At 37.7% G+C, this 16,910-nt stretch overlaps 1 protein-coding gene across 4 annotated transcripts in view; it reads left to right on the plus strand.

Annotated features, from left to right (window-relative positions):
• The window catches only part of PTPRK (protein tyrosine phosphatase receptor type K), a 389,066-nt gene that overhangs the window by 220,711 nt on the left and 151,445 nt on the right, over window positions 1-16,910 (plus strand). For all 4 annotated transcript variants that reach the window (XM_063124699.1, XM_063124696.1, XM_063124697.1 and 1 more), the window contains exon 6: window positions 2,943-3,117. In XM_063124699.1, coding sequence (XP_062980769.1) covers window positions 2,943-3,117 — 175 coding nt within the window. The remainder of the gene's footprint in view (window positions 1-2,942; window positions 3,118-16,910) is intronic.

The raw sequence follows: 16,910 nt of genomic DNA on the forward strand, positions 1-16,910 counted from the left end.
GTGTCAGAGGAAGAGGCATCAAGAGCTGGACCTAGTTGTGAGTATATTTGGCTGGGTTGGATGTTTAAAGAATTGGAATGAGATAAATGAAGTCATTAAGAGGCTTGTATTAGCAGGTGTCTCTTGAATCCTTAAGAAGTGTCAGCATTTTTTTGAAAACCCCAAAGTAAAAAGTAGTACTTCCTTACATGTCCCTTTAATGAACCAACTTGTTTAATGGTTCATCTTGTCTCTAGAGGTGGTGTCTATCTGACACCTAAGCCTCTTATACCAAGCTAGTAGGAGGTTTTAAAGTATTCTAAGAGAATTTGTGGTAGTTGAAAAGGGTCAGCTTGTGGGAACTTTGAGTTATAGTGTCAGGGAATTCCTTAGATCCTAAAATCTAAGCATTTGTTGGGGAAAAAATTAAAAGAAAAGAAACCCATAGGTGGGAATACCCAGTGAAGGAGCAGTTTTCCCAGCGGTGGTGGCAGTGCCAGAAATAAAAAGATTTTGATTACATCAACCATGGTATCCTTTTGCAGTATCCTTTTGCAAAAGAATACCATGGTTGATGTATTCAAGAGCCACTAAGTTGTAAAAAAATCAACAGGATCACACTCCTCTTGTCTCTCTCAGCACAGGTCATCCTATAAGGCAACCCCTGGCCTGAAACCTGATTGAAATGGTTCTAGAAAATCTGTTTAATCCAAGAAAGACTTGATTTGGCAAGTGACCATCCTGAAGTGCCCAGAGTTGGCTTGAGCACGCCTAGGAAAACTTGGATGCTACTGTCATTCACATTTTTTCTTGGACATCATCTTCTAGATTTTATATTTCAGCCTTCCCTCTCAATTTAAATCGTTCCTCTATGAAGTAGTGTTCAAATCCCTTAACAGCCTCAATGCTGTCTGTGATGTAATTGGGATAGAAGGAAATTAAATTGATTTTCACAATATAAAACTTCATTACAAAACCGGACAGTCTTTCCAATAACATTGCCGTTGATAAACATGATGGAATGGCTTTCAAAACTGTCATCATGAACTGCGGAAATCTTCCTGAGAAGACAAGAATTAAGAGTTTTCACAACTTCTAACTAGTGTATATAACTGGTTATTACTGAAAGCTCTGAAGGATATGTTCCCCTTTTAAACTGAAATTAAAAAGTTCATAATGCATTTGTGGTAGAGTTGAAAATTGGTTAATTCTAGCAGGAAAAGAAAAAATTGAGAACTATCCACAGATAGTACTGAGCCATTGACATCTAAGGGGCCATTTTCGCAGCAACACATTGAGAATTGCGTTCAGCTTTTCTCCGCTTTTTCCTGAAATTGGTTGTGTTCTGTCAGCAGCACACTAAGCTGAAAAAGGCAGACTACACCCCTCCCAAACCAACCACTTCCACAGGTCAGACTGCACTCTAATCCACCTTACTTTGGGGTGGGGTGGACTGAGTCAAAAGGAGCATCATCAACCACATATGAGAGGCTTGCTCCCCACTCCCCTCTTTCCCTGCTCAGGGAAAGGAAATGTATTGTAAGAGACATCAGGCATCCAGAGAAAAGGAGCACAGTTTCCCTGCATTCCACCAACACATGTATTTGCCAATCTTTCTGCACAGAACACAATATAACAAAGAACACAATATAACACAGAACACAATATTTATATTGTGCTTTATAACGTCTAGTTCTGGCTTTAAAAATGAGATTTGCTGGGAATAGGATAATATTATCATGCAGAAGGAGCTTCACATACTAATTCTGTAGGATTTTTCCTTGATTTTCAACATTCAATATATGTTGTAAAGAGTTACGTTTTCCAAGACTTGCAATATGAGAACTTTTACCAAGTTTTGTACACTTCCATTGTTCATTTTACATTTCCACTATTCGCAATTTGTAGGTTTCAGGCATCCATATGTACATTTCAAAATTTTCCACCACTCATGGCACTATTAGCTGGCCTTTAGCACAAACCCCTTCAGATTAATGGGTGTAGTGAGTGTTCAGATTGCACAGGGATGATTTGCCATTCTGCAGTACATCATCTTTCCCTTCCTATATAACTCCTCTGTCATAAAGATGGGCACTTTGCTAGGATTACTGTTTCCTTCAGGTGCTGTTTTATGCAAAGCACATAAATTATTTGGATGTGTGTGGTTTGCTCTACGTCTTTGAGCAGGAGAAAAATATATTGGCTGTTACTTGTAAAGACTACAAGAAGTGCCTTCTGGATTGGGAAAATATCTACCAATTCAGAGTGGCTCAATTCAGACAATACGTTAGTCAATGCAGTGGGAAAACTCCACTCAACAATTTAGTTTTTAAGGGGTTCTCCCACACAACGTGTTCTAACTCTTTTTTGCACAGCGTTGCTATTCTGCATGGAGTGTTTTCCAAAAAAAACCTCCACGGTTGCATGGAGTTTTCCAGCAGACAACACATTTCTCAACAGTGGTGTAAAAACTGCACTGTGGAGTTCCATTGAGAAACGTGTTGTCTGAACTCAGCCAATAGTTCAGTGTGAAAGAAGTTATTTAACGCTTAACAGTTTCGTTCATAAAACTCACATTTTAAAATTTCATATGGTAAACTAACAATGTGAGTTAATGAAGTCCTTGTCTAAGGAGTTGTGAGTATTAGTATATATATTATTAATATGTTGTGATTGTTATTTTAATATTGTATTGGTTTTATATGCTCTTTTAACTAGTTTTATGTATTGTATTTAATGTTGATCCCCACCTCGATCTAGAGGAAGAGGCGGATAAGAAATAATAGTAGTAGTAGTAGTAATAATAATAATAATAATAATAATAATTATTATTATTATTATTATTATTTGTGAAATTCGCTGTCATCTTGGTAACTTGCCATAATGCTTGTATAAACTGCACAGATCACACATGCAATGTTTTAGTCATCCAGCCTTTTTTTGTGGGATTTTATTGTTTCCAGAGACGGAATGGAGAAGATATTCCAGTGGCCCAAACTAAAAACATAAATCACAGACGATTTGCAGCTACCTTTAAGCTTCAGGAAGTAACAAAAACAGATCAGGATTTATATCGGTGTGTTACTCAGTCTGAGAGAGGATCTGGAGTCTCCAACTTTGCTCAACTTATTGTTCGAGGTAAGAGGTATTTTCCTGGATTGTTAAGAGATGGATTCTTGATTCTCAGTCTGGCATTATGTTCTTTCATGATGATCCATGCAAAAGTTCATTCCTGCACTGGGTTCTAGATCAAAATTAAGGGCAGGGTGGTGGAATAATATCTCATGTTGAAGAATGCAAACATTTTCAAAGGTACCATGACTTCTTTTTCATTCAAGTTCTATATGTTCAACTACTCTGCTTCCCTATCAGAAATCTTAGTGGTATCAGTTGAGGGCTTGAGTACCTCGAGTTCCTTACTTGAAAAGCAATATGTGGAACTAACGTTTTCTTGTTTGTCTGGATATCCACCAAATAAACCTCGTTAGTCAAAAACATACCCTCGGGGATGAGCTACCCTGGTGTTAAAACTGTGCTGAAAATTAACTATAGTGACAGGTCTTATATCTCAATGGCACTTTAAAGCTGACATCCTGCTACATGGATACAAAAGATGGTAATTTTAAAGGAAATTTTTGGGCCACTGATATGAATTGCCTTTAATAAGAGCTGGCATAGTATTGCCCATTGTCAAAGATGACCCAGGGGTAAGAGTTTATTAGTGCATTTCTTCCTAAACCGAAAGTGACAGGGCAGGCTTAAGGTCTTTTTGTTGCTGTTTGGAATGGATGAAAATTTCAGTGTAGAGTTCTCATGCTGAAGAGTGTATCGATCTATGTGTTCTCTCAGCCGCAGGAAGAAAAAAAAGATAGGATGAAACCCAGTTTACTTTGTCACGTCTTGAGTATTGCTTCCATATCATTTTGAGTAATGAGAATATCTTCAGCTTGTAGAAGACAAACTTTGACAATACTGGTTATTAGTGAATGGGAGATGAATAACAGCAGCTGTTGATAAAAAGTATTAAAACTGGCTATGCTCGATTGCCAGTATAGGTTAGATAAAATGAATGTTTACAGTGTCCAATTTAATAGTTAGAATTGGTAAGCCGCCATGGAGGTGGAGAATAAGCAGGGTAGAATGTTAAAATAAAAATATATTACACTGTTAAAAGAATGAGATTGATATACTGTAGTCTTCATTACTTGAAAATTAGAAGTTTCACAAAGAAATGTCTGGGAAGAGGAAGTTGCTTTATATTGAGTCAGAACATATATCCAGTTGAATATTGTCCATCCTGACTGGGTTGACGCAGGTCTCTTTCCCAGTCCAACCTGGAAATGCTGGGAATTGAACCTGGGGCCTTCTAATGCACTGCAGGTACTCCAACATTAAATTATGATGCCTTCCCACTTGGGCTAAAAATGGGCTAATTAGTCATAGCTAACTTGGCATTGAATGAAACTCTTTATTGCAAACAGTACTAGACTTTCAGGAATTCATTTCATTTGTTCTTATTTCACAAGGAAGGTTCCATCCAGTGTATATAGTTGAATTATGTTTGCCAGAGATGTTCCATGTCAATAATGTAGTGCTTGTAACCTATAGATCGACCTAATCAGTATTCATTTGAATTGATTTCCATTGCACAACAGTCACTCATGGGCATTTGTATAAATAAGCACCCAACCCTATAATTCCTCCATGAGAAAATCTGAATAGTAGATTGACAGAAAACTAATTTGTCTGAAAAATCTACTAAATATTCCATCAATTTATGTAAGATGTAATATTACATTTATTTAAAATGTAATAAATAAATAAATAAATAAATAAGATTTATTTGGTGCCTGGCGATATTCTAGAGATATGATGTAACATGATACTTTTTAACAAGATAAAGGCACATAACTCTGACAATCAGTCACTTTTTGTACCAGTTGTGGATGTATTGGAAGAGCATGGAAATTTTACTGACAAAATTTTACTAAAATTTTACTAAATTCAAAATATCAGGTTCAGAATTAAATCATTCGTATTTAACAGGTTTATGGGAAGGAAAATAAATAAATGTCAGTACATTTTACTTATTTTTTCTTGACTCATCCTCGTCCTTATCAGGCACTGAAATATTTTAGTAAACCATTTAGAAACTGAGTAAAACAATCATGAATACAATGGGCAGTCTAGTTCAGTATTCTGTCTCTTACTATTAGCTAGACAAATGTTTTAGGGCAGTACTTCCTATCAAGATAATTTGGACTACAACTCCCCATCTGCCTAGCCAACATGGCCAATGGTCAAGGATGCACTAGATGCCAATTAGTTACCAAACCATGTTCAATATGATACTGCTGATTTATAAGGCCCTAAACAGCTAAGCACTAGGTTACCTGAGAGACTGCCCCAGTCTTTATATTCTGATGGGGAGGCCTTGATTACAGAACTACAGTCTACTGATGTTCACTTGGTGCAAAGAATTGCCTTCTCCATTGTGGTGCCCACCATGTGGAATGATCTCCCCATCAAGATCAGGCAGGCTCCTTGTGTGGAGAGTTTTCATTGACTATTTAAAGTCATGCATGTTTGTCTAGGCGCCTTTCTGACCATTGGCATTGCTAGCTACACGTGATTATTTTAATGAGATCATTTACTCTATGGTTATAGCGATTGGTTTTATTGTATTTTATTATTATTTTCCTTGTGAACCACTTTGGACTTAAAAACAAAGCAGAAGCAAAACATTTTTTTAAACATAAATCAATGTTGGAAGTCGTAGTACAAACCATCTGGAGGGCTCCAAATAAGAGAAGGTTATTTTAGGGAGATTGATAACCTATCATAGCAATCTCCATCCTCTGTTGATCACCAGAAACAATATGTGATAATGACTGTTCCACTTAGATTGACTATACCTACTAACTACTAATAGATCCAACTTTTATTCATTATAACATGTGTTTATTATTCAGACATTTTTATTTATATAGCAACATCTGGATGCGCATGTATGATACAATTTTCAGAGGGGGTAGATTTGTTCATCTACTGCAGTTAAACCAAGCAAAGAGGCTTGTTTAATAGATTTAATAGATAGCATAGTGATAATGCCATAATCTTTCATGCACTATAGTCTGTTTCATGCGGTTCACATGAGAAAAAGGTTTAAAACAGTCATGGCAAAATGACAGTGAAATCCAAGAGGTACAATTGGTGACAGTTGTACACTATGAAAAGTGTACATGTATGCAAGATCAGCACAGTGACTATTTACAACAGCAGTAACTGGTGATAATGCAACCATCCTATTTTTGACACATTAATTAACACCTGTAGTGAGAGAAGAAATCATCATCTTGATTTAGGCCTAAACTAATAGAAACAAACATCTTGATTAGTTTTAACTTAGCAATTTCATGCTGGAGATTACCTTTTGATGTGTCTTTCTTGAATAATGATACTGCCACTCTATAGAAAATCCAGTGTGAGATTTGGATAGTAGCTGCCACAACAAGAATGGAAATTTAAAGAAGAATTAATTGAGAGGCATGCAAAAAGACTGAGCAGCAAGAGAGTATTATGATTATTCCAATATCATGGAATGTGGTTACAGAAAAGAGAAAACACTGACTTCTTTGATTAGTTTGTTAGACTTGAAGACCACTTATCTAGAAACTTGTGAAAAGAGGAGCTCTCTGCTGTTTCCCTTTTCTTCTGACAAGTAGATGATTCATGGTAGGACGGAAGGCAGTTGCTGTACTGAGTTAATTCCTAATATAATAGAAGATGAAGTTTGATAGGTACAGAGAGAGGGAGAAGCAGTCATTGGAAAAGAAGTGGAGAATCAGTCAGTGGGACTGCTAAAGGTGGGAGATCCCCAACACCACCACAAAGAACATCTGTGTGTGTGGTAAGAAAAATCCCCCGTGCCGAAATCTTTCTTGTGTATACAAATCAATCTTTGCTAGATCAGGGCATTTTTTAAAGAAATGATTTATACATAGGCTATCTCATCTTGAGAAGTTGAAGACCTGATTAGTCTGTGAGGCCTATTTCTGCCGTTAACTGGATTTCTTTGTCTTTGGTGAAGTGGGAGAGAATTGGCTGAAGACACGTATTTTTAAAAAGGTCTGTTGTCAATAAGACGAGTTCTGAGCCTGACACACGGCATTTAGAGTGCCACTTAGTCTATTTTCAGGGTTTGTTTGTCAGACTTGAGTCTGACGGTTTTGACATTACTATATATTTGGCGATTTCTCCCTCAGTTCTGCTTCGACTTGGATATATGGGAAGCGCTGATGTCAGAAGGACTCTTAAAGTAGAAAGTTGAAAGAAACAGCAGCACCCCAATAAGAAGATCAGATGTAACTATATGACAAACCTTTCAAGAAGCTGCTTCTAGTCTGTCAACACTATAGAGCTTGTGACAATTAAAAGAAATAGTTTTGGGACGGTGGGCTCACAAGATGAAGATGTTCTTTTAGGGCTCATTGTGTGAATACAGAAGGTCAGTCTGCCAATGCAAATTGTGATTATTTATTTTAAATGTTAATTACTGACTTTAAGGCAGGGCCCCAGAATTGTTTTTCAGTTGGGGGCTGAGCTGCTCTCCATCAAGCCCATGCCCAGATGATGTCAATGGGCATGGTCAAACCCACCAACAGCAGAAGGTGTGCCCACAGCCACCAATTGCCTTCACATACATTTTGTCTTTCTCTGTACTGGGAGAGGCATAGAGTCCCCTGCCACTCTCAGTACAGAGAAAGGACTTGGCTAGCACTAGAATGAGCAGCCACCCCTGGTGCTGTCCAAGTCCTGGCTTTGTGCAGCATGAGTCATCCCAAACCACTTGGCTGATCCTGGGAAGAGTGGCTGCTCCTCCCTGTATAAGCAGAGTCCCTGGCTTACCCTCTGGGGTAAGCCAGAGGCTGCTCTATGATGGGTTGACGATACTAGTGGCAACCCTTGCTCTAGCAGTAGTACAGGAAGCATGTTGGAGAGGGAGATGGTAGCAGTGAACATCCTACCCCTGGCTTCCCAGATGGTTCCACTTGCCCCAGTGGCTCAGCTCTGTCCTGCTGCTGCTTCTAATCCTGCCTGACCCAGTCCCAAAGAAATAGTCCCCGTTGCATGCAGATAGGCTGATTAAAGTGGTGCTGTTACCAAGGCAACCCTTGTTGAGCCAAGAGCTCTTTGACACATCATGTGTCTGGCCCACATTCCAATTCTTCCTAGAGAGTCAGAGCTTGGGCTTTGATGTCTCCCCACACACAACTGAGAGATTCTTTTAAATAACATGCAGACTTCTTTCGTCCTCAAGGACATGATGCCGTAAATACTGTTTGTCTATATGTCACTGCAGAGTCCAGTTTGAAATATAAATTAGTTGTGTCCTGAAGGGTGGTGGTGATATTTTCATGGGAAACACATTTATAGGTAAAGATGGCCCCATATGAATTGGCAATTTTCTTGGAGTAATTTTATGTTTGAGACCAGGCTTTTACCACAAAGCACCTAAAAGTAACATGTTGTATGCAGCATAAATCCTTCCTGTTAATTTAATATGTAGGTGACCAACCTACCAACTGCATTATGCCAGGGCAAAGCTATTGTATGGAACTCCTTTTGGAAACACAAGTCTTGGCAGACACCTAGATCTCATTGATGGAATTTTACGGTCTCACAATCTAGATGGTGTTATGTAACCAGTCTTAACACACACACGCACACACACACACAACTATTTGTGCTGCTTTGGTTATCAGAGAGACTTTAATCTAAAAGTAAATAAATTCCCAGGCTATGTTTATTTCACTTTCTTATTGTATTCCTAAGAATAAACAGTTAATTCTAATAAAATCAAAAGTTACATACATATTGTTTGCTCAGTAGGTACCCTCATAGCTGGGCAGAGGGGGTGACAACTGGGGCAATTTGCACTGGGCCTCCACAAATCAAGAAATCCACCTCAACTCCTGTGCACACCATTGCACATCAGGGCTCCCAACAACACATCTGCCCTGGGTCCACATACCCCTGGTTGACCCTATACATCGCAGCACAATGCCCTCTCACACATTGTTACCAACTGTGGCTCTGAAGGCAATGGCACACAGTCATTGGGAAGAGATGGTCCTTCAAACAGCCTGGTCCCAAGCTTTGTTTAACCAGCACTTTGAATTGCACTCGAAAATGAACTAACAGCCAGTGCAGCTGATATGATAAAGGAGCCAGATATCTTAGAACTGGTCCAGTGAAGCTATTTAGATAGCTTTATTTTGTTGCCATTTAGATCTTAAAAGAAATTATATGTAACACTGTAAAACAATTTGCATAATCCAAGTGTTAAACTAGGAATTTACAATTACTCCTGTAGGGGCATTGCATGTGTTTGCTCAGTTTGTCCAAGAAACATTTGACAAGAAATTAAGCTATGTTTATAAGTGTAGTAAAACACAACAACTAAATCCTGGATTGTTTAAATTATTATTGTTCTCGGTTTTTGTTGCCATTTTTAATTGGCTGTTCAATCTCTTTTCCATAGTCAGGTTTGTTTAAAAAGAAGTGCTTGAGTGGAAAAGAAATTAAGAGTATTCTATTCTAGTCGATACAGAAAAGAGGCTTCCACAACATTTATTCAAATGATTCTTAGCTGCCATTCACTGACGGGCACAAAAGAAAAATCTATTAGGTTTGACATCTCTGTAGTGTCATGCTGGATTGTTAAGAACTGATTTGATGACTGGATTGGTTGGCCGATGTATGGTAATGATGAAAAGGGAAGCCATTTGGAATTCAACCTAGATGGTAGAAAATGCAAGATGTCAGTAGAATCATATATTAAAAAGAATTTGAATTGGAAACAGAATCCCAACCTGCCACTGGGGGCATTTTGATCATTTTGATTTATGAAACTTTTATAACAGCATTCAGATGAAGCTGAATTACTCTACTTAATCTTGGGTGGTTTTTGGTCTACTGAGATTTTGAAACATTGTTTGAATGATAAATCAAGGGTTAATAATATTTTCCCCTTTTCAGTGTCAAGGTTCGTACACATTGAATATATACATTAAAGCATCTAATGGTGTCTGATTGAATTACCAACATCTTGAACAGTCTGAAGTGTTGGATACTGTGCATTGTACCTAAAATTATTTCCTTTAAATAATACGATGGTCTGTGTGCACGGTATGTTTGCAATTTTAGATGTGGGTGGATATGTGTGCATCAATGTAAAATATACACCCATAACATATAAGGTGCAACGAAGAGGAAAAGTTACTTTTTTCCTACAGCAAAATCTGAATTCTGTGTAGCAATGATATTTTGGATCATCTCTCTTCCTCATTCGCCATAGATAGGCTTTCCAAGTTCTGAGCATGGCAATAAAAAGAAATCAATTACTATTAGAGTGGCACTCTAGGTTAGAGGCATTATGGGGTTCACACTTGGTTTTGCAGCGAGGAGATGATACTTTGCTGCAAATCAGGCATGATGCAAAAGATGGATGAGACAGAGTTCAAGGAGCAGTAATGTGAGGGTCCCGCACTATCATTCCAAGCTGTCTCAGCAACATGATGGATGACTCGGTGGCAAGATGCAATAATACTTGATGATGAAAGATTCATTTTCAGATCCTGAGCTGCTGCAGTGACTACCTGCTGGTTCTCTAGCATCACAATGATCCTTGATTTGTTCTGAGGATCTAAATTACTGTCCTTAAGCAAGGAAACCAGGATGTTCAATTAGGAGCCCAAGTATTTTTGGCAGCTACTAATGAAGAAGGTAGCATATCAAACATTCCTGCTCATTGCAAATGTAATTACCTCATATTTATGCATAGTACTTGTTGATGGGATCTTGTAAGCTTATGCTAATATGGTAGGTAATTTGTTACCTCTAGAAATCGCTCTCTGCGTGCCTTCTGGTCATTACCATGAACATGATAAATGATCTTGCCCATGAGGTGTAAATGAAAATGAAATGGATAATTGGATGCTATGTAAAATGTGGCTGGAATAGTTTTGCACTATCATAATTAAAAAAAAAATCATTTGGTTTGAAATAAGGTGATTTGCCATGTATCCGTGGCCTTTAATCATCTTGGATTCTGTATTGTTTGAAAATAAATTTTAAAGAGATGGCACAAAACTTACGTAGAATAGTTCACCTAAGTCCTTCTCAAACAGTTTGAAATATTTTGTTGTTTTATAATTCACAGGCAATGACTAATCATGGCTTTTCTGGTGTTTCTTATAAAATAGTGCATTTATGAGCTCCTTGATGCTCCTCCTACATTTCTGTGTTCAACTGCAGTTGGACAGTATTTATAGAACCAGTGCCAAACCAAGAACACGTTAAGAGATTGGCAGCAACCTATTCAATTTACTTCTGGATTCAAGTGCTAGATTCAGAGCATACACAGGTTAGGTTAGGATTAACACTGGTGCAGACCCAATGTTGAACCATAGCTAAAAGTGCTGGTGGTGGTAGAGTACAACCTCATAGTAAGTTCCTTATCCCTGGTTAATTTGGCTGGCCTTGAAATTGTATACAAGCCCATATAATGTTAATGATTTGAATACAGCTTCTATTTCCCACGTCCTGAAGTGAAGCAAAATGTGTCCTATATAAGAACTATATATTATGTTTTGATACATCAATATTTATATATAATTTATTAGTTATATCACCGGATTCAAAGAACAGATCAAATTATGTTAGTTGTGTGTCCCTTTTATATTTCTCTGAAAAGCACATTAATAATTCAACTCAAATGAATTATGAGAACCTCAAGAGTTAGAATACTTACTACTGGGAAATCTATTTATGCTGACTGTGAAAACAAAGGCTGACAATGGAGCAAAATATTAGCCTTAATTTGTAAACAAAAAGTAATCTTAACAATTGCAATTCATTAGTGTTGCTAGGATTTATTATCCTAGATTAAGAAGGTAGTAGAACAGGTATTTTTGGAATCTTACTTGAATTTTACAGGCATGTCTTTGTATTTCTGAACCCTCCAGAGTGAGCAAATGGTGTATTTGTTTGTTTATTTTATATCCTACCTTTCCATGAAAAAAGTGCCCAAGGCAATTGATAATAATCAAATACGGATTAAATATAACAAAATAAAAATGCATTAATTAAAACAGTTTCCTTGGATTAAGGTGGTGGGGGGAAATAATTTGAATGTCAACATAGCAGTGAACCCCAAATCTCTGGATGACCTCTCCCAGCAGTTTAATGTGTGTTAAATAGCATAGGGGACAATATGACCTCTCCCCATCCTGGTCCCCCTCGGATGTTTTGGATCAACTCCAAGCAGCCCCAGCCAGCATGGCCAGTGGTTAGAAATGCTGAGAGTTGTAATCTAAAGTTTCTGGAGGGCACCAGGTTGGGGAAGGTTGCTGTGACAATGCAATGGTGTTGGCATTGAACAGGAATCACCCAGCATCACATTTTGAAATTGTCCCCCCAAGATGGACCGGAACCACTGTAAAACAGAGTGTCCCAATTTACAACCCAGGCAGGCAATCCAGCAGGATACCACAGTCAATGGTATTGAAAGCCACTGAAAGGTCCAGCAGAACCAATAGGGACACACTCCCCCTGTCCAGTTCCTGACATAGTTCATTCACCAAAGCAACCAAAGCAGTGTCTGTCCCATAACCAGACCTGAAGCTAGATTGAAATGGGTATAGATAATCTGTCTCATCCAGGAATGTCTAGAGCTGATATCCAACCATCCACTCCAACCCTTTGCCCAAGAATGGAATATTATAAACTGGCTGGAAATTATTTGATAGGCATGATGGCATCACACGTTGATGTAAAGAGGTGCTTACCTTATCCACTCAGAAGCAAGAAGGAGGGGAACCCTCAATAATTGTATAATTGAAGCTCTTTGTAAACCATGGGGCTAATCTTCGGGTTGTCAGGCTTTTCAAAAACCCTCACACATAATGAGAGCATAGCCATCACGATATACAGTAAATGTAAATTAGATCCACAGAACCTGATATATCACATTATTTATAAATAATCCACAACTACTTGAAAAGTTGGCCATCATTCTGAATATTGAGAATAATAAGAATGCCTCCCTAGTTTAACTTGAGCTTCATAGGGTAAGCCTCTAAATACAATATCTTGTGCATTACAATTTTATAGGAGGGGGTAACTGGGATATGCCTAGGGGTAGAGAGAAGGCTTTAGCCAAAAGAGAGAAAACAATTAAAAAAAATTACTGAGAATCTCTTATTAAACTGCAGTAATATTGAAAAGAATCTCAAAGAACTCTGCTTTGTACAAAGATGAACTAATTCAATGGGCTTGCATGCAATATCTATATGTGGAGTATGGTATCTTTCATAACAATTGTGCGTTCCTCAAATACCTTTAATATAAAAATCATAAGTACCATTCAATTTTTTTTTAAAGCAGTCAAATATTCTGTAATTATAGATTCCCCCCCCCCCCAACTGTTCTGGCAGATGCGAATATTTACTGATAAAGCATAGAAGTTGCGAAACAATTCAGTCATTGATCAAAGTCTCCTCTGATATTTCCTACTTTCCTCCCAAAAGTTAAAGATTACTCGTAAATACCAATATTTAATGAGTTTTTGAAAAATAGAGCTGATTTGGACATCATGATAAAACATGGCTTATTTTCGTTTGGAATGAGCTACAGTAAACCCAGGTCTTGTCTCTTCCTCTAGTGTAGCCATGAAGAGGAGACTAAGCTTCCACGCACACAATACAAGCCTGTTTTCATGATTCAGCTGTCAGACAATGATACCAGCCTGCTGAAAATTGTTCCACATGCTTGGTAGTGTTCACCTTCGCGTAGGCATACATGAGGCTGAGATCCCATAAAACCAGTCATAATAGAAATGGAAACAGTCACATAGTCTTAATGGTTTCCTGACGAAATTGCTGCAAACCCAGTGAAGAAGATTAACTAGCCTTATAATGCTAAAAAGAGAAAGAGAAATATTTGCTTGTCATTAAGACTAGAGAAGACCTGATTTTCAGCCCGCACTCTTTCCGTTCTCATTTCAAGCGGTGTGCTAATCTGGGGATTTAATTTTTGGAGTGATTTGTGAACTGGATTACCCAGTTCAGCTCCCTAAAGGGGGGGGGGAACTGAGGGGGAAAATCCATATTGTTCAACAGATTGGCTGTTCATTAACCAGGCTTCACCTGGGTATAGACCTAGACTATAGATCATAAACAATGTGATCTACCAAGAAAGTGTTTGGTTAGAGAAAGTTTAGTTCAACCCACCTCCCTTAAAATAGTACAACAGCTGTGGCATCCTACAGAGCCCTCTGATTTTGTCAGTTCTCTTTCAATGCCTTAATTAGTGTGTCTGACTGTTTTAAACACATACACAATTTATTAGTGTGACCGAATGAATAGGGCTCCACAATCCAGAGCCCACTGCTGCAGCTCAGCTATTTCTAATATGAATGAGCTCCCTAGAAAGTGTGACATGGAAGAAGAGTTGGGTCCTTGTTCTCTTTTATAAGCCTGTGAACTCTTAACTTGCTTTCTGGGTATGTGGCCATCCCATTCCAAACTGTCTTTAAGGTACCACAAGTCACATTGTTGCTATGCTATCTGCAAATGAAGTATTTACTTCATTCAGTATTTCTCCAAGCACGTACAGTGGTTTGTGACCATACAGCCTATAGGCACCAAACAAAAGGAAGTTATTTTCTTGAGGAGTGGCTTTGTGATATATTCACATCCCCCTTTATTTCCTGTTCTACAATATCTGATAAAATCTAATTCAATTTCTGAAATTTCAAGTTAATGCAAGCTTGTTAATGTCACTCACGGGCTTTATGAATGAGATAGCAAGCTGACAAGGCTCTTCCATCTCTTTATAGCTGCTAGAGGCTACCATTGAGGGTTGTTCTTTTAACGGTATATCCATGTGAAAATAGTGTCATAGAAAAGCAACGTATAACAGCCTCAAACTTTGCCCATTAACTTCTGCTTAAAGATGCAAAAAGTTTCAGGTTACTTGCTATATAAAAGTAAACTCAGCAATTTTAAAATTATAATGGGAATATTTGATAACTCTGGATATAGAATAAGGAATGAGAAACATTAATAGGAAAGTTAATTAGGTAACATCAAAAAAGTTTATCAGGTATATTGGGACTGCATGCTTCAGTTGCCATTTAGTGTACTTTTGGGAACCTTGGTTACGCCACACCTCTGGCTCTGATAGAGTATTGTGTTAGGAAGAATATTAATAATTCTGAGAACAATTACTGGTTCACTTAATAACTGATTAAAATTCATGCATAATTTATTGAAACATGAAGAGACTTCATAAATGCATCCTAGTCTTCAAGAGACTGAAAATAAAATGTATATGCAAATATAAGAATATGCTTTGCCTACAACCTAAGAAAAATGTAATATGCAGTGATATATTAGCCTTATGAATACATAGCTTTATCCACAATAATCACACTGTTATTTATCAAAGTATATATTTCTAAACATAGCAAAACTGTTCTAAGAACTGACTCAAATATTTGAGGACAGATGACAGTAGGTATCAATAATTATGTGTCACTGAAAAAGAAAAAGAAAACACCAGTGAGCCTCCCTATCAAAAAATAACTCAGCAGGCACCTATTTGGTCAGGACAGGTTTTGCCTGTACTTTTAACTTTATTTCAAAACAGAATCCCATGTTAGAGAACAGTGCTAGTGGAATTGTATGCTGTGCAGTGTTGTGTTTGTTCTTGACGTTTGAGCTTAGACTTCTTAAGTCTGACATTTAACATGTTCACTTCACAGGAACTGTCGTCATTCATACTAGCTTCATCATTGAGTTGTGGATTCATTTGGAGGTCCAAATTAGTTTTAAATTGTGTTTTCATGTGTGTGTGTAGGGGGAAACCTATGAAACAGACTTTTTTTAACTTAGGGTCTTACACCCTAAGGCAGGGGTCCCCAATTGTTTTAGGATCTTGGGCAGATTTGGAGATTTGAGAAACTGCTGTGGGCATCACAACAAAATATCTCCTCAATGCTTAGGCATCTACCTGTCACATCTATGGACTTTAGGGGGTGTCTTATTCAACAAAGATGTTTGTTTTGTGCCTATTATTATTATTATTATTATTATTATTATTATTATTATTATTATTTTGTTGAAGCCTATGTATAATTGCTAGAAAATTGTATGCATTTCATATGTATTCATTGCTATGGATATATACAAATCCATGTATGTATAATTTAACAGACCAGGAAAAATATTTTTTAAAGATTTGTGGGTGCCTGTAGATGCCACATTGGGGAGCCCTTCGTGGGTACCATTGGAGATGCCCACAGGCGGCATGGCATCAGTGAGCACTGTGTTGGGGACCCCTATGCTACAGGTTACTTATATCACAAATACATATATTTCCCCCTCAACGAGTCAATGAAAAGGAGATGGGTTGCATCTGCACTAGCCATTTAGTCTGAAATTGCTGTCCTTTCTTCACTAACATTTTACAGAAAATTCAACTGATAACACTGCCGACTCATTTCATCTCTCTCTCTCTCTCTGTTTGTGTGTTTCTTTTATTTAAGTCTTGAATTGTGCCCATTTTGGGGATAAAATATTTGCAGCACCACCCTCTCCAGTCTGAAATGGCAAAATGCTATTAAGGCTTTTTAGGGCTAATATGCGTTCCCCTCCTTGCAGCTCTGACTATTTATTTATTATTAATTTATTAAAAATTTGTATCCCGCCCCATATCACTGGGATCTCAGAGCAGCGTACATTGTGTAAATAAAATTTATTTATTTATTTATTTATTTATTAATGTTTCTGAACAAGAAACATTAAGGAGGGAGTGACTAAGTTTGTGTCGGACCTTTGCTGAACAGGCCTTGCTTATGAAGGCCA

The sequence above is a fragment of the Elgaria multicarinata genome, chromosome 4 (assembly GCF_023053635.1).
Source record: "Elgaria multicarinata webbii isolate HBS135686 ecotype San Diego chromosome 4, rElgMul1.1.pri, whole genome shotgun sequence".
Lineage (NCBI taxonomy): Eukaryota > Metazoa > Chordata > Lepidosauria > Squamata > Anguidae > Elgaria > Elgaria multicarinata.